The sequence below is a fragment of the Gavialis gangeticus genome, unplaced genomic scaffold (genome assembly GCF_001723915.1).
Source record: "Gavialis gangeticus isolate Ggan-Ray unplaced genomic scaffold, GavGan_comp1, whole genome shotgun sequence".
Classification (NCBI taxonomy): Eukaryota; Metazoa; Chordata; order Crocodylia; family Gavialidae; genus Gavialis; species Gavialis gangeticus.
In genome coordinates, this window is record NW_017729026.1 from 26,033,850 (window position 1) to 26,057,608 (window position 23,759).

Below are 23,759 nucleotides of genomic sequence, written 5' to 3' on the forward strand. Positions count from 1 at the left end.
GAACAGGGCCAGACACTTTTGATCAAATAAGAACCAAATTTCTCCCTTATGCCCCTGTGTCTCCACATTAGTGAGCCTTCAGCCCAGCTCTATATATGGTCTTACATATATCTAGCATTTAAAACACATGCTATTTATTTAACATTTGCATGTTACACATGCCTTTGTTCCACATGGGTGGCCTCTTATAGCATTACTCACCCATGCTGTTCCACTTTCATTATTCTAGATGTGTCAATTCTGAAGATATATATATCCTGTTTGGGGGGAAGGGGGGGTTCTCCCTCCTAATTGTCAAAAGTCTGGTGGGTAATGATCAATGGATGACTAATTGGAAGCAAGTGGGAATAAAATAGGTATTAGTTAGTTTCTGCTCTTAATTAAGAGGATATATAATGCTGTGGGGAAAGTTTAACAAATGGCAGGAGGGATTTTTCAGCTATTGTGAGGATTAATTGAAGCATCTTATAAATTAACATAGCAGTATTGTTTTTTCCTTCTAGGTATCTCATCAGGTTATAACTAGCAAACAGCAAGGCAAAGATCTAGAAGTCAAGATAATTTCTATAGTCATATGCTGAAGGAATCTTAAACGGCCAGAAATGGAAACAAGAAGTCCTGGCTTAAGCATCCAGCAGACTACAGGCAACTGGAGAGATCAGGAAAGGATAACCAATCATATAGTTGCCCTAAAGACTCTTTGTAAGGACACACTTACTGCAAAACAGTTTTCTCTGTAGTAATTCAAATCGTTACTTGTTTTCATTTTAGAAGTTGAGCATCTTAAAGGGTTTTCTTAATGCATATTTGTTACTATGCTGGTCTTCTGAATGAACAAACAAGGTAGATAACATAAGAAGCTATCCTTGACAGTGACATTTTCTTCCTAATTACATATGCCAAATCCTAAAGGTTTTGTAGTCTACCAGTTACTCCTAATAAAAAATGTTGTGTTATGTGCCTTGTCAATCAAACAGAATCACATTCTGTGCATAGAATATTAATGTGTCTGTTATACGATGGGTCCAATTTGACACATCACGTTCAGCTTTAAATAATGCTGGCTTTAAACGAATTTGTGCCCTGAGCCTGCTTCCAATGAAGCCAGCAATAAGACTCCCCAGATGTAGACTGGGCCTTTAAAAGCAATGAGCTGTAGATGTGGTTTAGTTTTCAGTATCTGTGGTGCAGCATCAAATTTGAGGGCCTTTTTCATATTTTAGTTTTCTTAATCTAAAACAAACAGTTAATCATTCCTACCCACAGTGTAAAAGTGTTTGTTTTTATGTTACAATCACTGGAGTTAGAGCACCATTAATGTGGTTTGCACTGATGGACCTTTATGCAGATTGTGTTAAAGAACTTAAGTAGAGTTATGACACTTTGTAAAATGCCTCATAAGGTGAAATACTTCAAGTTTCTGCAGCATAGACTTCTTCCTTATGGGTCAGGTCAGCCTTATGAGAAAAGGCTGAATGAACTAAGGTTATTTAGTCTGGAGAGGAGAAGACAGGGGAAATCTGATAACAGTCTTCAAATACCTGAAGTATGATTATGGAGAGGACAGAGATGGCCTTTTCTCTATGGCTGTATGGGACAAGACTAGGAGCAATGGCCTCAAGGTGTAGGAGAAGAAACTTAGGTTGGAGATTGGGAGGAACTTTCTGATTGTAAGGGCAGTCAGGAATTGGAATAGGCTACCTAGAGAAATTGTGGAATCTCCATCCGTGGAAACATTCAAAAGCAGGTCACTTGGTTGGGGTGGTTTACTCAGAGACGAGCCTGCCTTGACCAGGGGGGTGGACTTGATGACATTATGAGGTCTCTTCCTAAGCTACAAAAGGGCTGGGCACAGGTCCTCTATTCTGCATTGCATCTATCCCTGAAGTCTATGGGATAAATGTATGTGTGCATTCACGTGGAGGCTAGATTTCCACATTATCCCCCAGCCTTCGTATTGCAGGGAGTCAGGCTATCCTGTGTTCCTGCCTGTTTCAGCCACCTCATTCAGCTTCAGAGTGGAAACCCTCAGGGAGCTAATGCTGGGAGCAAACAACATTAATTTCCTGCGATAGTTCAATGATGTTGAGTCAACTACCACTTCCCCTTCCTCTCCTGGGCCAGAGGGCACCTACCAGGCTGCGCAGAGAGCTGAATGTGTAGAAGCCGCAGTGATCAGCTCTGTACTAAAAGATACAGCCTACTGTGGAGAACACATAGTACTGAAGAGGCTCATCTTTCTCCCTCTAACAGGTTTTGGGTTCTCTGAGTGAGCTTTTTGCTCTTCAGATAATTGCTAGCAGCATCTCTAGTGTGTGTACTGTGAAAAATGAAAGAACTTCCCCAGCTAGGAGCAGGGGGAGAGACCTGCTGCTGCCCAGAAGGGAGGAATTCCAGGCACACGCAGACTGAAGGGCCTTTTACACAAGTAACCACCCTGCATGTGAATGCTGATGCTCTTTTCCCAAGAGCAGCCTCTCCCCTGCAATCCTAGCATCCTGCACACCAGCTTCCAGCAGGCTGGGATCAGCAGCTAACTCCTGTTCAAGCTGTTGTTTCATTCAGCACTTTAAAAACTCCACGACCATCATAATAAAAGAATGCAAGTGTCTGGTACAGATTAAAGTGCGTGTTCCTGCCTTCCCATTATTGGTGCAGCACCAAAGAGCCAACCGTGTCCTTGTTGCTTCTGGGTAAATAAATCTGGCTGGGCCATTGTTTGCTGTACTCTGCACATGCTAAGAGGTTAACGGTGACCTCTGTATGTCTAAGGCCCTGATTGGGACTCTTGTGTCACTCAAGACTCCCCTCCAAAACTGTAGACAAACCTATCAGCTGCTCCTGGGCAGAGTGCCAGCTTCTCGCTGAAGGAAAGTCAGCAAGCCGAGGGAAGAGCTGGAATGCATTTCGCTTACACAAGAGGCTCCCATCTAGGGTTGTCCTGCAGTTGTCACAGGTGAAAACATTCAGTCTGTAACACCAAGACTGGGGTCAAGGCAACTGACCTTGGCCCACTGGGTTTGCTAGTATAATTCGTGGATAAACACCTCTCAACTGTGCAGGTCACAGCAGACCTCAGGCTCAAGTCTCCTATTGAGTGGGTCTAATGAGTCCCATGTAAATAGCCCTGCAGTTTGATTTAGGCAAGTAGGACTCTCTTTTTTTTTTCCATCCTGTTATAGAAGGAAGATTGGGTTTGTGATTAAGGAGCACTAGGATGCAGGAGAGTGAAGTGCTATTCTCAATTTTCTTCTCTATAGCCAGATACAACAGACATTACACTTTTACGGGTATAAGTGATCGGAAACTGGTCTATACCTGTAACAGAACAGTTTGGCGCACATAGACTTGTTTAAAAATGGTAAAACCCAGTCTAAGATTTGCCTCCACCCCCACCAAAGGGTGAATGTGCATTCTGTTCGCTACCAATCTAAACTATGCCACTTACAGAAAACCACATAGTTGAGATGGATTCTGCTCAGGCTTTTTGAATGTCTATACCAAGTGGCTTTAGGCAAGTATTTATCATTTCTAGGTCGGATGAACCCTTCTGTCAGAGTAGGCTTCAGACGGAGAGGCATGGGGTGTCTACCACATACCCAGCCCTCTCAAGACTGCTGCCAAAAGGCATATTCCCTCTTGCACTTGGAAAACCCAGAAAGGCAGCCTCAAACATGCTCTGGGAGCATCCTTCACAGCCTCTCTTGAGCACTGTCTTTAGCGTGCTTAGGAGCAGTAGCTAGGAACACCCCTGGAGCATCATCATGGCTGCATTTCTATGGTTCGTGTTTGTGAGCAAGAGTGGGTGGATGGAGTTTTAGATGTACCCTATGAGTCTTCCCTGGTCTGCAGCAGGCAGGAACCAAACTGACCCTGGAGCAGGTTAGAGCAGCCTCAAGGTGGTTTTATAGTTTTCACAGATTTTTAGGGTTGGAAAGGACTTCAGTAGACCATTGAGTCTAACCCCCTGCCCTGGGCAGGAAAGAGCGCTGGGGTCAGATGACCCCTGCCAAGTGTTTGTTGAGTCTCCTCTTAAAGACCTCCAAGGTAAGAGAGAGCACCACCTCCCTTGGACGCCTGTTCCAGATTCTGGTCCCCCTTACCGTAAAGAAGTTCTTCCTAATGTCTAATCTAAATCTGGTCTCTGTCAGTTTGTGGCCATTGTTTCTAGTTACCCAAGGGGCGCCTTGGTAAACAGAGCATCCCCTATACCTGGCTGCCCTTTGACGAATTTGTAGACAGCCACCAGATCCCCTCAGCCTTCTTTTATGGAGGCTGAAGAGATCCAGATCCCTCAATCTCTCCTCATAGGACCTTTCATGCAGGCCCCTAACCATATGAGTGGCTCTCCTCTGGACCCTCTCAAGGTTATCCACATGCTTCTTGAAGTGCAGTGCCCAAAACTGGACACAGTACTCCAGCTGCAGCCACTACTCCAGCTCCAGCCTTTTAATTTGTACTCTCAGTTCTGAATGGACCTTGTAGGTGGTCATGTGCCGTGCAGAAAGTCCAAGCAGGATAAAGCCAGCACAGTCACCCAAGTGCCTTCGGGGAGAAGCTCTTGCATGGGGGAGGGGGGTTTGCTAGGGAGCCTGTACACAGAAGAACTGAAAGGTATCAATGATTTCCTCACTCTTGGCATCAGTTCTCCACTTGCCAATCTGAGATATTCACATTGGCCTCTCTCACAGCAATGTCTTAAGTCCCCATTCATTCATTCTTGTGGTGCTCTCTGCAACCCTCAAAAGGAAGACGTCTGAGTTCTGTTTTATTTTTACTATAGGACAAACCCTGATCTTTTGGCCTGTGTTTAAGTAGCACAAATCCTCAGGGATCAGTGGGCAACAAGTGGAGATTGGCATTAAAGTGCAGACTTCTTTGCTCACTGCTCGCCTATCAGTAAGTTCAGATCATATGTGGACTGGTTTAAACTAGTTCTTAGTAATGAAAGGACTGCACACAGTAAGTATATCCATGACCTTGGGCCCAATCCCCTGTGCATGGCCATTTAGGTATAGTAAGTATGTACTTCCTCCAGGACTCTCATTGCCTTCAGTGGGCTATGTATTTTGCCCCGTAGTAAGTGTTTGCAGTATTAGGCACAGAGGCTGCCTATTCACCACATGCTCAGTGGGGAAGGGAGAGTTAATTAGAGTGGGTCCCAGAAAGCTACTCTAATTAAAACACCTCAGTGTCACATGTATTAAGCCCCTGCCGGTGTAAAAATGGGCACAGGTCACTTTATCTAAACCTTGTTCGATGAGGTTTAGGTAAAGTGCCCCAGCAACAATTTTTAAACCTGCAGGGGCTTGATACATGTGATGGTGGGGCCACACTGGACCATGCTACTTGGAACGTGAACCAGTACATGTAAAGGCACCCTAAATTACAGTGTTTGCATAAAAGCAATAGTGCTATTTTTAGTAGTCAGATGCCTCAGAAAAGCAGGTCACTTGCTACTTAAGAGTGCTTGCTTCCTAAACTGTGCTTCAAAAGCTTGGGTAGGCATCTGTACACATTTACCTTGTCTTCTGCCAATCTGTGTCCGTTTCCATAAAAACATGGGAAGCCATGAATCTGCCACCAGAAGCTGAGAGTCATTTTCATCTGCTGCCTGCCATTTCCCCACACGCAAGGTCAGAAAGGCTGCGGGTAGCCAGCAGGCAGCTGTCAGCTCATGGAGAGAAGCCTCCCCTGTACATTTCAGCTGCTGGCTGTCATCTGAGAGTTTTAAATGCCAGGTTTGCAAAAACAGTTCCAGACCTCAGACCCTTTCAGCACTGAAAGCCTGTAGTTCTTGGGATCAGGAAGCTCAGGTTATTTGTTTCAGATGCAGACACGCTAGGAGGATTGCTAGGACTGTTAGACGAAATCTGCTGTTGTATCAGTCTAGGTCTTGGATTGGGAGAGGCTAGGTGGAGAGTCTGGACACAGGAAGTGCTCTTAATGTCTGCATGAGCATAACTAACTTCAATTCTTGCCCTTGAGACAGAGCACTGTTTAATGTGCTGCATGAATGATTGATAAACATGCTTTGGTCTCCTTCACAGTTCATTGCACCAGTTAGATGATGATGATGCTCATGTAAGTCACAGTTAGCTGTACCGTATACACTCACTAAACCCCACCCCCAAAAAGCCAGCCCCACTGAGTGCTAACAAAATGCATGTCCTGCATGTGAACTGACAGTATTTTTACCTTCCCTCTGCACCCCCACTAAGAAGCTCAAGAGGGGTCTCCCCTGTTTAGGAAGTAGCTTATGATTCCTCCGAAGAACTCCTTACTCCTCGCTGTCTTTAACTGATCAGTGTATAAGCCAATCTCTGAAGGTTTGCCTTGCAATTCTGGCAATAAATGGCTTGGCTGTATATATGAGTAAATATGGTATTTCCCTGAACTTCTCGGAATGAGTCACTGCCAGGAAGTGTTCAGCCAAGAACTCCAGATCCTGAATCTACCCAGTGTCTGTGTGTTGCGTGCAGTGGCTGTTCCAGCAAGCCAGCTGCAAAACCAAGCCTTACCTCACTGCAACTGCCTTTGTCACACACGCACCTTGTAAAATACCCATGTGAGATGGTTCTCAGAACAAGCTCAGCCTTCCCACAAAATGACACAGCTACAGCCCTGCCGCTCGCAGCTGTCAGGCCAAGGGTTGTAATTGTGAAAAATGCGTGTGCAGCAAAACAACACATTTGGGCCACGACCAGATGGCTTTAAACTTAAACTGATTAAAAGGCCCCATTTATAGCTGCGGTGCTAGTGCCACATTAATTGGTAGGAATGCTAGTTGCATCCAGACCTGGCAGGACCCCACTGCCAGAACAGGTGGTCGCCTAGGGCAGCAAAATGTTTAGGAATCATGGGCACTGAAGGGCACATGTTTTCTAGCTTGCTGTGGGCACAGAAAGCCACAGCACTGATGCTAATGTGAGAGGGGAACAGTCAGCCAGTCACGCTTTTTTCCAGTAAGCCAGTAATACTGTTCTGCAATACCCCCGGGGATGCGGAAGTCTCTCTCATTCATAGCACTGATGCAAGCAGCTCAAGAGAGCAACGTGCTCAGTCCAAGAGAAGGAGGAGGGAGTGAGAGGAGTGTTTCAAGATGCTCTGCAGGAGCCTTTCCTGACAGTGGTATGGCAATAATAGGCTGCAGAAAGAGTCCTCACAAGCTAGTAAATGAGGGTTGCAATGGGCGCGTCTCAAAAGTAGGAGGGAAAGAACTACAGCAGTTTCCAGTCTATCTGACCCTGCTTCCAGCTCACGCCCTTATTTCCAGTCAGCTTGTGAGGCCAATTCTGGCTTGATCCCAACCCTCCAAATGAATACCTGTCAGGCCCCGACCTTTAAGTGTCATGACCCCAGTGAGGTCTCAGCCTATACGCTGGGAGCCACTGGACTACAATACTTTAGAGCAGTAGCCCAAAGTACTGTCAGATTATTGGAATAAGTATTTTGGGTTATAACTGTCGACCATCCCCATACTTTTGTAGCTTAGGTTAGAAACCTGGGAAGTAGCCATGCTGAATGAGTCTTATAGGTGACAGAGGATAATAAAAGTAGGCATAGGTTTGCAACCAGACAAGTCTGTGAGACCCAGCTGAAATTAGAGAAGGTGTTATCAAATGGCAGTAGGTAATGCTTACTCAAAGCACTGATGATGCCTGTAAACTTTGCTTCATTTTAAAGTCTATGGGGAGCAAATACACCAGACTATCAGGAAGCTGAGAGGTCATGGGCTCTTCCAGGTGTAACCAAATTCACATGCTGAAGTCCCAGTTAAACTCAGCATTCAGCAGCAGGCTCTTTACCAAGATGTTGATACAATGGGAAGGAGTTCAGAAAAGAGTAGTACAAACAATCACGCAGCTGGAGGAATTGACTTCTGAGAGATGATTTAAATAGCTACATCTGCATAGCTTGGCTAAGTAACAATTAAGGGGGAATGTGATGGCAGCTTGCAAAGATTCACAGGGTAAAACAGACCTGAGAAGTGACTTAATGTTGTACCCAGGAGCATAAGGATAGATGATAGGGTAAAATAAGAAAGGAAAGTGTAGGTTAAACATAAGGAAAGACTTTCTGATCATGAGATCCTCTGGACTTGGGAGCTGTGGCAGCTGCTTTTCCTAGGACACAGAGCTGGAGAGAGCATTACAGAATGTATTGTGGATACCAATGCTGCCTTGGCAGAAAGACAGCTGGGATGATTCAGTGTCTCTAAAAAAGTCTATCACAGTGTCGCCAAGTCCTGTGATACTTGATGTTTTACTCAAGTCCCAGCAGCCAGATGCATGTGAATGCATGAAACTGTCCGTTCTCATTTCATACCACAAATAAGTTTCAAACTGTTAGCTTTTCAGGAGAAAGCACACACGTGTTTAGCGTGCCCTAAAGACAGCACCAGAAAACAAAAACAAAAAAAGCCATATTTAAAATCAAGGGATTGTTTAGTTAACGTTGCAAGTTTCTGGGAGGTCTCAATCCTGATATGCTAAGGGTGACAGTGTGTATTTTAACAAAATGAGAAAAAAATGAGAGATGCCTTTTCCAGTCTTGCACAGTGTACTTCGAAATCAGGCTGGATTTTCCCTACTCTTACTTAGCTGTTTAGTTTAAAAGAAAGCAGCCCAGCTTCCTAGGCGAATGACATTTTGAGGGATTTTTTTTAACTTCAAACTGGCTTTCCTCTGTTTCTGATTCACTCCCCCATAGGGAGATTCTCAGGCTGAGGCTTTCCACGTCTGCTTTGTAATTTGCATACATGGTTCACTTCCTGCTGCAGAGCCTGTTCTACCGCTTACCTGGGAGAGGGAGAGTGTCGTAAAAGAGGGAAAAGACAGCCAGGAGAAAAACAGAGAGAGGGAGAGGAGAAGAGTGTGGGGGAGACAGCCCTGGTGTTTCCCTCTCCTCCCTGGTCAATCCAGATCCAGCCCTTTCTGGCCCCAAGGTAAGCTCCTCTAGAGATACTGCTCCTCCCTCTCCCCTCCCTTGCTTGTTATTCACTACTGACCCACTTTGCACCTCTTGTTCTTCTTTCTGGCTGCTAACTTCCTCCAGCTCTACCCATTTTTTCTCCCACAGCAACTGGACAAGTTTTAGGTTACGCTGTTTTAGTTACTTTGCAGCTCGATAGCAGGATTATGTTAAGTAAATGCTGGGAATGGACAACACTCCGGCAAACAGTGTTTAGGTGTGATCCTAGGTATTGTACGGCTACCTGAAAATCATGCAGCTGAGGCCTGAACCTGGCAGGGCGCTCCACAGGTGTATAGGCAGGAGGGCAGGTTACAAGGCCCCCTCACCCCTGCCCTTTGTGCCGTGCCATACTTTGTGGTCAGTCAGAGATCCCGTCTCAGAAGAGAGGCATAGCAGCTCTGCTTCCCAGGAGCTTCCAGCGGCATTGTGGCCCAGCTGGGGAAGCATGATTTTACACAGCTTCCTTCGCAGGCCTACGCTTACTGCACGCACCCTCCTCCATGACGAGGGGTTGTGCCTGATAATCTAGGAGTCACCCAGAGAGAAGGAATCGTTATGGAAAATGATGAAGAAATAGTCTCCTAAGTAATACAGTCCTACTGTATGTTTAGGACAGAGAAGTTGTAAGTGATCTGTTATTGTTAAAAAAAAATCCAACATGTAAAGAGTCCAGGAGGAGAAGGAGGAGGAGGAGGAGGAGGAGGGAGTGACAGGCTTTTTCTGTCTCATTAACTTCCTTTTCAGCAGACCCAGTTTTGTAACTCCTCACTATCTCCCGCTGACTAATGAGAACTGAGAGTCTATCCTACCAGCCACAGCAGGAATCCGAGTACTGAAAAATCCAGCCCCTGCTTAGATTTAAGACTGGTCTATGTTTAAAATTATATTAGCAGAGGTAAGTCAGTTAGGGGAATGATTTCTTTTTTTTATTATTATTATTGTTTTTACCAACAGGGCTATGGTGATGCAAGTCCCAGTGTAAACAGTTATACCCACAAAAAATGCTTTTATTTGTATAACTTATTTCATGGAGGGAACCAGCATAGGCTTCCCTGGCAGAAGTACTTTTTTGCTTGGATTCGTCAGGCCTATAGTAGAAGAATTTGCTGGCATATAGGTATACAGGACACAGGGGACCAGATGGAAGGAAATGACAAAACACTTTCCTGTCTCCCTTTGCTCAAACAAAGCAATTGGGGCAGGGGGAGAAGTTGGCAAACCTCAGTTCTTCCTGTCATCCCTTTATGTTTGTCCAGCACATTGTTAAATGTGCAGCCTAGCAGATATTATCCATAGCACTGCTTTATGCATTTGACTTTGGGAATGTGTTTGGTTTCTGAAAACTGGTGTTCAAGACAGTTGGTTGCAACCAATGACTACAGAGGGTCTGAGAACACCGAACTGGCCACTCCTCACTGTCAGATTGTCATATCAGCTTAGAGCACAATAGTACAATGTCACAGCTGTGCCTTAGATAATACAAGCACTTCTGAGGGGCCCAGGCTTGGAAAGAACTTTTTTGTTTTTCTTTTTATCTGCCCATGAGGACTAGGTGCAGAGAGCGACTGAGGGCACTAGTACTGTGTTAAGGACACGTGGCAGTATCTCCCTAGTTGAGCTTGATAATTTGGCATCTCTAGGTACAGTTAGAAAAAGGATTATATGACGTAGTTGCTTGCCACAGCAAGGGACTGGATTCAGTGACCCAGGTTTTTCTGTGTTCTTATGGAAAGCTAGAAATCAGCTTTCACTATACAACTCTGCTTTAGTAGCCTTGTCACTTTGGTGTGGAAAATTGATCTGGCCTAATTATTTAGTCTGGAGCCAAAAGAGACTGGATCTGCCAAGTGTGAAGATGATGCACCAAATACCCCTAAGTTACGAGTGGAACTGTGATTTCTTGCCTGTACTTTGGTCTTCCTTTGGTCCAGAATTGGCTTGTTGCTACCTCTACAATAAAGTGTAAGGACCAGGCAGAATTCCAGTCCCTAATACTCAGGAGAGCACAGGGACAGCTCCATGCCTACTTCCCCAAGAGGGGCAGGGCAGCAACTTTAAGGGACAGAAGGCACGTCTATATTTGCAATTAATGCACCTGAATTTTCTGCATATTATTGATCCCAATCCCCAGGTGGCAGGGAGACAGCTGTTCCTGCAACCAGCACAGCTCTCCCGGCCACATGGAGATTGGGCAGGTCCCAATCCCCATGTGGCAGGGAGACAGCTGTCCCTGGAGCTGGCACAGCTCCTCCCCTCATCAAGGCTTAGCCAGGCAGGCGCAGGCTCCTTGCTCCCTGGGCTGTCCAAAAGCAAATTGCTCCTGGTCAACGTCTATACGTGTGCTATGGCACATTAGCGAATGCACCACTTATCTAGTACCGGTATATATTGGTACTAACAAATGGTGCATTAGACTAATGCAGTGCACAGTCAGTCCCATGTATGTGTAGACGGTGACTCTTTATTGCACATTAGGTTGGTCTAATGCACAGTAAAACTTTTTGTGTAGATGCTTCCAGAGACATAGAGACAGTAAGTAGAGCTGTTGGTTCCCTTATCTCATCCAGGATTGTTGGGTAGTGATGTGAGCTCTTTCCTTAATGGCTAGAGAGCACCAAGAGATTCTGGCTCAACACAGAATGCCTTTGCCTTTTAGCTTGGTGCAGTACCTCAATACTGCATAGGCAAAGCCGAGGAGAGGGGCTGTCTAGTATACTGAGAATACTTTCCATTTCAAAGCATCTCATAAAAGGTAATCTTTTGATAAGTCAAGGAAAAATTACATTAAAATCAATAATTCAGTGGTGAGAGTTAAGACTGTTAAGTCTGCATCAACAAAACATCAATTTCCCTATACTTTGCATGAATTTGTGTGTGGTTTAGGCAGGTGAGTTAGAGTTATGATATCTGACACTATCTCTTTTTGGTTCTTAAGTGAGTAAATACAGGGTGCACGTTCGACAGTTTTCCTGGGGTACAGAACCTTCAGCACTGGCTGAACTAATATGTGAAAATAGTCAACAAATAAATATTATCAGCATGGAGGAGGAACATTGCTTCAGACTCTGTGGGTGCATCTACACATGATATTAATATGATGCAATAAACTGGCACAGTTCAAGCTGGAGTTTATTGCTCCTGAGTGCAGAATTTACATGTGCACCTGGGACCACAGCACATTGAGCCAGGGCAGTAAAGCCTCAGGGGTTGGCCTGCCAGCCCAGGACTGCTCCCCCTCCAGCTCAGCATGCTGCAGAAGTGCTGGCTGGGGCATATGGTGCTTGTGCCCCAGCCAGCCCCAGTCATGTGCATTGCGGTGAAGTAAATAACTCCGCCATAGAATAGTATTTGTGTTGGGCAGTACTATCCTACAGTGGAGTTAATTTGTTTACTCTGGCCTAATAGCACTGCTGGTGTAGACAATGACACGTTACTGTGGGACTATTTAGGCAACTCTTAGAGTTTCATGTAGATGCTCCCTGTATTTCTTTAAGTCTATAGCAGCTAAAGGACACCATGTGCTACCCAGAAGCACAACAAAAAATAGTCCCTGCTACAAAGAGCTAAGAATCTACATTCACACAGGACGCTGTGCTTTTGTCTTCATTATGGAATGTACCCATCGGTGACAAATGTAAGCAATGAGCTCAGCTGAACACTTTTTCCTGCCAAGGCCAAACTGTTCAGCTCCGTTTTCTGTGACCTTGGCCATTTGATTTATAGGCCCCACGTGGTTCACAGGTTTGCACTGCATACTGCTGAAAGGATTTCTTCCTGACTATGCTTGCTTGTAGAAGGTTGTATCTTATTTTTCTATGGAACAAGTTGTAGCATTTCACTGTACCCACAGTTATATATCCCCCACCTTTATAGTATCTGAGCACCAAACAGATGGGGAACTTGGGCACAAAGGGACTGGGACTGAGTGACTATCATGCCAGGTCATGGGCGGCCAGGCCTGGGGGTCGCTTGGGTGTTTGAAGGGCTGGCCAGGATTAGGAGGAAAGTGTAAAATTGAGGTGCAGACCACTAGGAAGTTAGGAAGTCAGTCCAGGAACAAGCTGAATCAGGAAACTGGAGGGTCAGGCAGAGCGCAGAGTCAGAGGGCAAGCCAGGTCAGGTAGCCAGGAGATCACACAGAGAACCAGGTCTAGGGATAAACCAAGTTAGGAATCCAAAGGAGGTGACAGAGCATGGAGTCAGAGGGCAAGCTGGATCAGGTAGCCAGGAGATCAAATGGAGGGCAGATCAAGTCATAGGACCAACAAAGCACTCTAGATAGGAATTGATCCCTATTGCCTAGACACTTCCTCTTCTTGGTCAGGGTTTTATAGGGGAGGGAGTGAGGGGTTTGCTGACCCTGGCCCACCACTGCAGGGGCATGAAGTGGGCGGGTAGCCAGACCTAGATGTAGATTTCTGGCCAGGTTTGCTGAGCCTGGGTAGTTGGTTTGAGAGGTGGCAGACTGGGGTAAGTGGCTGATCTGGACAGGCTGAAGTGCTGGGTTCGAGGGGCAGCCTGATAGTGACTGGCTCAAAGATGCACTGGATACTTGTGGTGGATCAGGAAATGAACCCCAGTTCTAGGCTAGCAACCCAATAGGAAGTTGCTGTCCCTCTTATCTATATCTCCTCCACATGGCTGACGTATAAGCTAACCATCATCCTTCCCTTCATTTGCATCCAACCATTTAAAAAAACAATACAATTTATCTGCCCGCAGCTACTCCAGCTCCCCACCTGCCCATGGCCCCATCCTACATAGGAAGGTTTGGTGAGCTGTTGTATGGGGGAGCAGGGTACCGAACCAGCCCACAACTGCTCCCCAAAACTCCCTATGTGTCCTGTGGGCCCAAATAATTGCCCACCCCTGTTCTAGTGGCTACTGTACAGAAAGACAACTTGTTCCTTTTTCTCCCTTTCTTTATTCTCCCTTCCCTGAAAATGACTGAGAGTGAAAACACACTTTTGTTATATGTTGCCACTTCTTCCTCTCTGTTGTCAGAAGTTCCCTAATCAAAACCAGGCAGTTAGAAGCCTTCTCTGGGGTATCTGGATCTTGACAAATCTTCAAATTGGGAAAGACATGGGATACTTTGCAGCTGCCTGTGAAATCTGGAGGAAAAAAAAACTCACCCTGTAAAAATGGGCCTGAACCCAACCCTCATATTAAAAACTCTCTTCAATTTTTCTCTCATTAGAGGAAGTCAATCCTAGTTTCAAATTTTGTTGTTTGGACCCATCTATACTAACCTGAGAATATTTTCTCTGTTGCCTACATCATCTATTTACTTTCTCTGCTGATGTTTCCCTTGGATACCCAAAGCCAACTGCATTCAGAACAAGAGTGTGAGGCATTCATTTCAATGTGAATATTGCTGTACATGATTGTTTCAGCAAGGTATTCAATACTCCCTTGCTTCTGAAGTTTTCAATTTATCTGGCAGTCTAAATGGAAGAACTTTTGTAAGTCTGGGAACTGTCGCAAATCAGCTTGGAAGAGTTTGTTCACAAGAGTTTGTTTCACTGCCAAACAGCTTACTTAAGACCAGCTCGCCAAGATTATCTATTAAATTAATGCATTTTATGAAACTTTGTGTATGCATAGGTCAAAGGAAAGAAAAGAAGGTTCTGTTAAAAAAATGTTTACCTGTTGTTTTCAAGAAGTTTTTTTTCTGCCAGAATACACATGCTCTATAAAGAAAAGGCCTCATTTCATAATTTGCAAGAGTCCCAAACAAGAATTCAGGCTGGTTATTGGTAACCGTCTGTATTGTCCGAGGTATATGGAGGATGTTGAATTTCTGCAGCTGTCATTGTGGAGGTATGGTTGGAGCTGAGATTGGGTCTAAGCTACATTTCCTGGTGATCTCAGTGCTAGAAGAGTGCTATCAATTGCTAAGTATATTTTGATGCACTGAAGAACTCGTTTGTCTTAGTTCTTGGCTACTGGGGTCCCAGGCAAGTTATTTGTCTCTCATATGCTTAACACTATTTTTTACATGGAAACAGAGGGCATGTCTACCCAAGACACTTTACTGTGCAGCAGACTAATTTGCTGCACAGTAAAGCATCACTGTCTACACATGCATGGCAATTAGGGTTCAGTAGACTAATTTACTGCACTGCCAGATAGTTCCATCAGATACAAGTGGTATCCAGCAGCACGGTAAATTGATGTGCTTAAACATACATGTAGATGGTGATGTTGGGATTAGTTTACTCCAACTCAAATTGAAGTGGAGTATATTCAGTCACATTAATTGCACATGTAGATGCGCCCAGAAAGTTTTCAAAGAAAATTGGATGAAATTCTACAGCATAAGACTACATAACTTAATAGGATCAAGGCCTCAGATTTATGACTTTCCAAAAGCTGGGATCTCCAGCTGTATGTTAACAGCATACTGAATCACTTATTCAGTATTGACTTGAGAGAGAGATTTTAACTGAACCATCATTTCCAACAGCATCCAGGGTTTTCTGTAGGAAATTTCCATCCATGTAATATTTGTATGTACTGCCAGCATTGCCCTAAAAGTATCTAGGGGTATTTTCTGTGAGGAGGTCCTGATATTTAAAAGCTAATTTTTCCAGACAAACCAATGAGAAAAGGCACTTCCTTCCCTTATGTCTGTCTGCCTTTATATCTGGTCACCACCATGGTAAGGGCTATCTTCTCAAATATAGTGAATCCTTTTTGGTAGATCAGTATGCAGTCTTGGGCACCAATGTGCCAGCCAGACAGGGTCCATTTTAAGCACTACTTAAGCATTGAAAACTTCTGACTACAATACCCAAAATCTTACAAAATGATGTGGGTGTAGTCCCATCTGCTCTGAGTTTGCTCAGTGTTGTTTGTCAGCTATCTTGTGTAATCTTTTAAAAATTTTATCTTGTATTCTACAGGAAGGAAATATTTAATAGATTCAAGAAATTAATAAGCGCATATCCAAATATGATCTGTTCTCAAAGGCCAGCCAACCAAAAAAGAGGCCACTGTAATGCCTATCTTTAAAAAAATAATTTTAGTTGGTTGACTGCAATAAATGTATTGGCTACAATCTTAAAAGTGAGTCATTCTACAAAATGGATGAAAGATAAATATACCTAATAGTGAACTGGAAGCAAATAAGCAGTACTTGTTTTTCCCTCAGACTTTGTCTGCTATTAAAATTTGTATTTCACAAGTACTCAGAAGAAGTGAATATTCCAACTGAAATAAGAAATAAATGTATAAATAAAACCTGCATGTAGTCTCCAGAGGTGGTTGATACTTTTTCATTCTTTTCATACTTTTTGATACTTTTCATTTGAAGTCCAATCCAAAGACCACTGAAGTCAATGGAAAAAATTAAAGGATCAGACTTTGGATTCTTCCCAAAGATCCATTCCCTTATGAAATTTGGAAATGTTATTGGTTTGGGTATTAAGCTGAAGACTGCTAAAGACAGAAGTTCCAGGTTGGAATTATTTAATATGACCATGTTTGAGGCCATCAAAGAAATTATGGGCAGACTCAGACCTAGTCAGTTTGGCTGCTTACAGACATTGGCGGGGTGGGGGGAGAAATAAGCACTTTACTTTCAGCTCAGTGCACCCCTGCACTGAGCATAATGCATGCACAGAAAAGGCATCACATTAGTTTCACCCAGCTCACCCAACATCTGTATAGATTACACACTTCAGCAGGGGGGGGTTGGCACTTTCACGTAATAGCTGATTCAATCAGCTATTAGATAAAAGTGCCAAAAAGCCCAACTGAAGCACCTGGTCTATACAGATGCTGGGGAGTTGAGTCAAACCAATGCATTTCCTCTTTCAATAAAGTACTGTTTTGTTTTTGTTGTTGTTTCTTTTTGGGGGGGGCGGGAATTGGGGAGAGGGTTCACATCTGTCAGCAGCCTCTCTTTCTAGGAAGTGCCATGTTCAAATATTAACTATTATGGGCATGTCTACACAGGTCATATTAATGCACATTAACCTAATTTAATATGCATTACAGGCACACATCTACACATGCGCACCCTTGATGTGCATTAAAATGGTGAAACTAGGCTAGTCAGGCCTAAATTTGATACCTGCAAATGCAGGTATCAAATTTAGATGTGATTACTTAACGTGCATTAATGCATGTGTAGACATGATCCAGCACTAACTTTAATGTTGGGTCCGCCTGGCCACTAGAGGCACACGGCAGGACTGGATGACACTGCTAACTTTAGTGCCAAGTCCCTTCACATGTAGACACCTTCCAAAAAATGCTTAATGCGCATTAAATTTAGTCTCACTTAAATGCATGTATAGATGAGTCCAAAGATTACTAAACGTGTTAAGCTATTATAATTTTTTACTTCAATTGATTTGTGCCCATAATTTGACCCATATCTTTATAACCTGGATACCAATGAGAATTTATGCTGAAAAGCCATATCCTGATGTGCTCTTACTATTCAGTGGTGCAAAGAGAGTCTGCAGCATGACTTGCACTTCCTCTTTAATCCAGGTCTTTTGCACATCTATATTATGCCATTTCATTGGATCAATGCTCAAGTGAGTAAATGAATAAAGATGCCCGGAGGTCCACAAATCATCCCTATTAATTCCTTAGGTACAGAGCAAGTACAAGCAAACACAGCCGTGGCAGGAAGTCTTAAGGACAGATTGAGGCAGAAAGGCAATTGCTTTCAGAGGGAGCTAGGTACCTAATGGTTAGGTACTTCTGTAAAACTTGTTAGGAAGCTGTCTGCATCTTTACATGCCCAAATACCTCTGTATATCTGGCCCTAATCCACATAGATATAATTAACCATGTTATTGTGAAGACAAGTAGAAGGCAGGGTAGATTTGCACCTTATAGGGTAACTAAAGTAGAAATCGGGAACATCATCTGGGAAATCCAGGACACTGCCCCTGCCCCCTCCCCTGCTCTCACAAGGGGGCAGAGATATATGCTAGGCAGGCAGCAGTGGCTGCTTTTCTGCCTGCAAGGTGCTCTGTGTCCTCCAAATCCTGACCAAACTGCGCCCTGTGCCCCTGCATTTCCAGGATGCCCATTATAATTCCCAAGCCAGCCAAGATCAGCCTGAAATCTGCAATTGTCCCAGCTAAAATGGAACATATGGTCACCCAAACAGAAGCTCACTTCATTCTAAACCATATATCCAGCTGAGTCTTTCGACTGCAGTACAGTAACAATCCAACAAAAGTTCCTGAGTCCACTACTCTGTCCTCATTATTGCAAATAACAGGGTAATGCAAATCGCCATCTTAATCCTGTGCCACCTAGGAGAGCTCAGGGTTTTTCCTTTGCATGTTGTTATTATCGAAAGACAGTGATTCAACTAACAGTAGTAATGATATGTTTGTGGCTTAAGGGGAAAGAAACAGGAAATGTTGTATGATGTCAATAAACTTACTGTTGGGATTTCAAGCATGAATGCCTGTACTCAGAAGATTGGAGTGTTGCTGTATCTGCCTTTTTCCCAGATCTGAAGAAGGGAACTTTGCACCTGAACGCTTGTCTAACATCTTTCCCAACTTATTTATTTAGTTCCACCAATAAAATATATTACTCAAAAAATCTTTTGCTTCTGTAATAAAAGGAGCCAATTTAGCACTGCACTTTGATCTCTGACCTCTGTGTATCTGACAATGCAATTACAATGTGCTGTGCGTTAATCAACCAATCACTGCTATCAAGGCTTGTACACACAGGGAAATTTTCAATGCAATTATCCCACTGTAATCACACCAATACAGCTCTAATTTCTGTAGACACGCTTATTATATCTAAAGGTAAGTTTCCCTGCACAGAAAAAACTGACAGTACTCATATTGCATCCAGTGCACAGCCCAAAAGCAGCAAAACCATCCTTTTCTGTCTTGATACATCCCCTTTTCAGTCAACTCTGCCCCCACCCACCCACCTTCTCCCCCTACCCCACTTTGTCAGACTTTGCTGTGTGGCATATGTTCCTTTACCTGCTCTGTGCTACCTCAGGATACCAGTCATAGACACCTGATCAGCATAGAGGGCATGAGTACAGCTTTGTCTGTGGACCATACAAATTGCAACTCACCCTGGTGATAGTGCACTCCAGAATCTGGCCTTAAACTTTCATTTTGGGAGCCTCCTTGTCTTGTGCCTTGTGATGGTTTGAGCGATTTTTATCCCATTTAGCATATTATGGCCTAAGTTGTTCTCTTCAGCATTGTTAGATTTGAAGCTTTTATAGGGTATTTGCTCGCTGAGCAACCCTGAAGTGCTAACCCTGAAGTTCTCAAGACCAATTGAGAGATGTCAGGCCACACTGAGTGAGAAACCTTTATGTTGAACTTAGAAAGAATGTTCTGTGTATGCATTATGCATTGGGGCATGTTCTTGGACTTCCAATCAGCCACACCGTAATAAAGCATGTTTTGTAGCACGCTGCCTATGTAATAATGGATGAAGACGCTATAGAGAAAATATACAATCAAGAGAGGCATTTGGTTGAACCAGGTTTACTGATAAAGCCATAAGAGCAGTAACTTGCAACTCTAATCAGTTCTGACATGGTGTTTAACATTTCTTGTAGCCTGTACACTAAATTTGCATTATTAACTCCTTAGAAACAAAAAAGAAAAAAACCTGAAGAAAAACAAAACATTCAAAATGTCTGTAAATTTACACTAACAGCATCCATGTGATATGGAATGAGTAACTGGTTTGAGTTCAAGAAGAACTGGAGACTGGCTTTAACCAGTAACCGCAGATTGGAATTCAAAGTTCTTAAGTGGGGTTTGAGGGACAGTTTAAATTCAGGGAACTATTAGGGGGGCATCATTAATGAATCTGGAACTGGCCATATCACTGGAATAGACTGAACCAAAATCCTGGATCTGAATACTCTAAACATCTTGTCTAGAAGCAGAACTAATAATATGAGAGAGAACTTTCATGTATTTCCAGCCTTAGCAGGAACACTAGGTAACAGAAAACCTAATATCTTTTTTGTGAAATGTGGTTTTCAGAATTTCAACCAGTATTCTTTCTAAGACTCTGAGATTGGATTATTATTGTTGTTCATAGGAATATTTTTGTTCTTATTTTCCAGTCTGTTGGAAAGTTTTGGTACTGGGTAAAGAGATCTGAACTGTATTTCTACGAATATTGGAAATGACCTCCGTCACAGGTTAGCCCAAAGTTCTTGCTCTATGAATTTGTTTCTTCACCATGTTAACCAAGCAGAGATGCATTGTTATTGTTGTCTGTTTCTAAAAACATATTTTCACTTTGTGATATTTTAGCTTTCAAGTTTCACTCTTTAATCTTGACTCATAATGGTGAAGATACGTTTGCCCTTTTATAACTTGTTTTTATAGTTGTTTGATCAGCTCTGGTATGAGGGACCAGGATAGATCCAAGAGATCTGTTCTAACAAAAATCAAGTCATCTAAAGGAGCAGTTATAAAAATAAACCTTATTAAAAGCCTTAATTTGCAAGTACTGTAAGTGACTATAGAACTACCATGACTCACACAAAATGGCTATTTCAGTTACAGCTGACAATTTTTTTTTAATCTGAAAAAAGGAAATGGTTGCATATAACAAAACAGCTTCTGGGGAAATGTTTACAACTATTAAAAATGGTTAAACACTTGAATAACAATAGGATTAGAAAGCTGAAATTTTACAAATGATAAAATAGTTACAAACCTAAAAGAGAAAAAGATTACAATACCTGAGAGAGAGAGAGAATTTTAATTGCTAAATTTGCCAAACTCAAAAATATTAAGTCCACTATCGGGTGGCCAGCCTGACAGGCCCAAGATCATACCAAAGTTTTCAGACACTAAGTTGTAAACTAGAAAGGGTTAGGTAACATCAGTGGGGAGGACACTCTGCTAAACTGAAGTTTAAGGTAAGAAGACCACATCGGAAGTTAAATTGCTCCTTTTATTGGCTAATTGATTATATGAAACAGTTTTAATGCTAACATGGAAAGCAGATCTATTTTATCATTTTGCAGTTAGGATAGATGCAGTCAGTTCAGGACTGAACTTAAGTCATTTCATGTCCCTGTTCTTGTATGCTGTCTCACCTTTATCCTAGTCCTAAGCTTCTCTCACCTATGACTTTGCCTCATCCATTACCAGTTCCTCTAAATCCCTTAGCCTAATTACTTGACCTTACTTGCCCTAGTTTATCCTAATCTACTCCTAAAAAGCATTCTAAAGTTTACTAAAATCCATGAGTTACCCAAGGAATGCAACTAGTTTTACATTGTTTATGTTTTCTCTTTTTTAGGTACTATGATGAGTCGAAGCATACCAGTCGAAGTTGACGAATCTGCATTCTGGGCCCCATTTCCAGAACAGTCACTGGAAGAGGCTTTGATGCCTTCTGATGAGAATATAGACAATTCGGAACCCTTAGGGCCTTGCCCAGCCCAAATGTCTCATGCCATGGCCAGTCGGCCACATTTCGACAAACCCTCTGAACCTACGTATTATCACCAGGCTATAAGACACAATGTACGGGCTGAGGAGAATGACAGCAGCCTGTGGGTAAGGCATCAGGATTCTGGAAAAGATGTACCTTCCTGTTCATCTAGTGAATCAGTGGTTGAAATGCTCCCATCTATGCCTCATCTGTTGGCTATGGAAAAATCAAGCAAGCTGTTGAGATCTCAGCTTTCAACAGATTCTCCTGATACTGGCCACAACTCTAGTAAATCAAACAAAAGTTTATCTGATGCTTCCCAGAATTTGCTTGATGATGAAAACCAAGAGAACTCACAGTCATATCAGCCCTTAGATGACAGAGCACCATTGGACCTACCAACTGTAGATACTGGATATGATTCTCAATCTCGAGATGTCATGGGTATCAGACATTTAGAACCTCCGCTACCACTTATATCTGGCTTTAACCGCCAGGACCTTCCAGGACCATTAATATCCAGAGAGTTTCCTGGTGTTGAACCTCAACGATGCCCCGTTTTCCAACGAGTGCCTCATCCTGATGTTTCTTCACAAGCTCCATGTCACCTTAGAAATCAGTGTCCGGTTGATCCATACTATCAGCATCCATGTAAGTTAATCTAATTGATTAGCCTTTAATGTTCTTCTGTGGTATCACCATCTTAGCTACAAATTATATTTTAACATATTAATATTCATTCAGTACTTCCTTCTCCACATGCAGTTATTATTGTTTTTAGTACCTGCTTCGAATCCAAATATCTTCCCAGAAGGATGTCACCAAATGCTCTAATACAGAACCTCTAACTGAACTAAACTCATCACTAGAACTCACAGGTTATGTCTATACTGCTTCCATAGTGCTCTCAAGAGTGCCATCAAGAAGCCTCCACTCACCGCCCCCCTGCCCCCCAGTACCTGTTGCATATGTGGAAACAAGGCACTGAGTTTCCTGTAACGACACTTCCTGCTGCTATTCTCAAGCATGGCAAAGTCTTAAGAGCAGCACAGGGGCCATCTTCAGGGCAGCTTCACTGCTTCATTTCTAACCTTTGTGCATACCAAGCAAATTGGTGGGGCATGCTTCTCATCATTCAGCTTGACAGTATAGCAGAAGCAGTGTAAGACATATCCAGAGTTCATTCATGAGAACAAAGTCTGGTGATATTGCTTAGAAACCGTGCTTGCCCATCTGTGTTCCAGTAATCTCTTCCCTCACTGATATTTTGTGTTCTGGTTATTTTCCTTCTTGCAACACTCATGCAGCAACATTCAATATCAGACTGAATCTCTGTTTCCACTGTAGGTTTCTCTGCTTCTCTCTGGAATCTCTGAGGAACATTAGGGCTTGCCTACCGAGAGCAGGAAAGGTGGTAGCCCTGATTTCCTGCACAGCAAATATTGTCTGGCAGCCCTATGACTAGGCTAATCCACATCATTTTTTATTTCTTTGACAAGAGCACTGCATCTGTCTTCCTCATTTTTTCTCCTAGATTTCTCTGTCAATTGAAATTAAAAGCTTGTGACTTCCAAGGTGCTAGTTTTAAAATAGGAACCTCTCAGCTACTCACTGCTAATAATCATTTCACTGAAATGTAACAAGCCTACAACATAAATTCACTGTGCTCAGTAGTGGCAACTTCAAGCATGCCATGCCACTCTGGGCAGGCTGCCTCTTAAACCAGAAGCAGTGTAGCCACTTGGGGGTGGTGTAACTGGCAGTGTCACTCAACAGTGCTAATTAGTTTGCCTAAAGCAAGGCTATCCAACTGGTGATATCTTCAGTCTCCCCTTTTTGGGTGCCTGGTGGATTCAGACACATCTGGATGCCATCAATTTCCTAGACCCTTTACAGTCCAGTTTTCATTCTGGATATAGCACAGAGAGATTGTGCTAACAGCTTTGGTTGATGGTCTTCACCTGGAGGTCAACAGGGGAGATTTTGCCTTGCTGATTTTATACAGTCTTTCCGTTACCTTTGATACCGTTAACCATGAGGTGCTATAATGTATTTACATGACTTGGTGGGTATTCACAGGACAGCTCTGAATTAGTTTTCTAGCATGGAGGTCCCAAAAGATGGTGATGGACAAGTGATGTCATGCCTTCAGGACCTTTCCTGTGGGACTCCCCAGGGCTCCATCTGATTTATCCTCCTTCTCAATGTGTACATGAGGTCACAGGGCAAGACTGTGCCTGAGGTTTGGAGTGAGGTGCCATCAATATGCTGGCACTCCAAACTCCATATAGAGTGGCAGCTCTACCTCTCCTCCTCTTCTGTTTTCATAAGCCTCCTAACATTCATCCTGTCTTATG

General features: G+C 43.3%; 1 protein-coding gene across 2 annotated transcripts in view; it reads left to right on the forward strand.

Annotated features, from left to right (window-relative positions):
• Positions 1-8,717: 8,717 nt before the first annotated feature.
• TRAF3IP2 (TRAF3 interacting protein 2) overlaps positions 8,718-23,759 on the forward strand; it is a 60,668-nt gene continuing 45,626 nt past the window's right edge. Inside the window, exons 1-3 of one of the 2 annotated variants that reach the window (XM_019520077.1) lie at positions 8,759-8,947; positions 20,075-20,152; positions 21,268-22,053. In XM_019520077.1, coding sequence (XP_019375622.1) covers positions 20,137-20,152; positions 21,268-22,053 — 802 coding nt within the window. In that variant the 5' untranslated portion in view covers positions 8,759-8,947; positions 20,075-20,136. Of the gene's footprint in view, positions 8,948-20,074; positions 20,153-21,267; positions 22,054-23,759 lie in introns of both variants that reach the window. The other variant, XM_019520078.1, reaches the window with a different exon arrangement.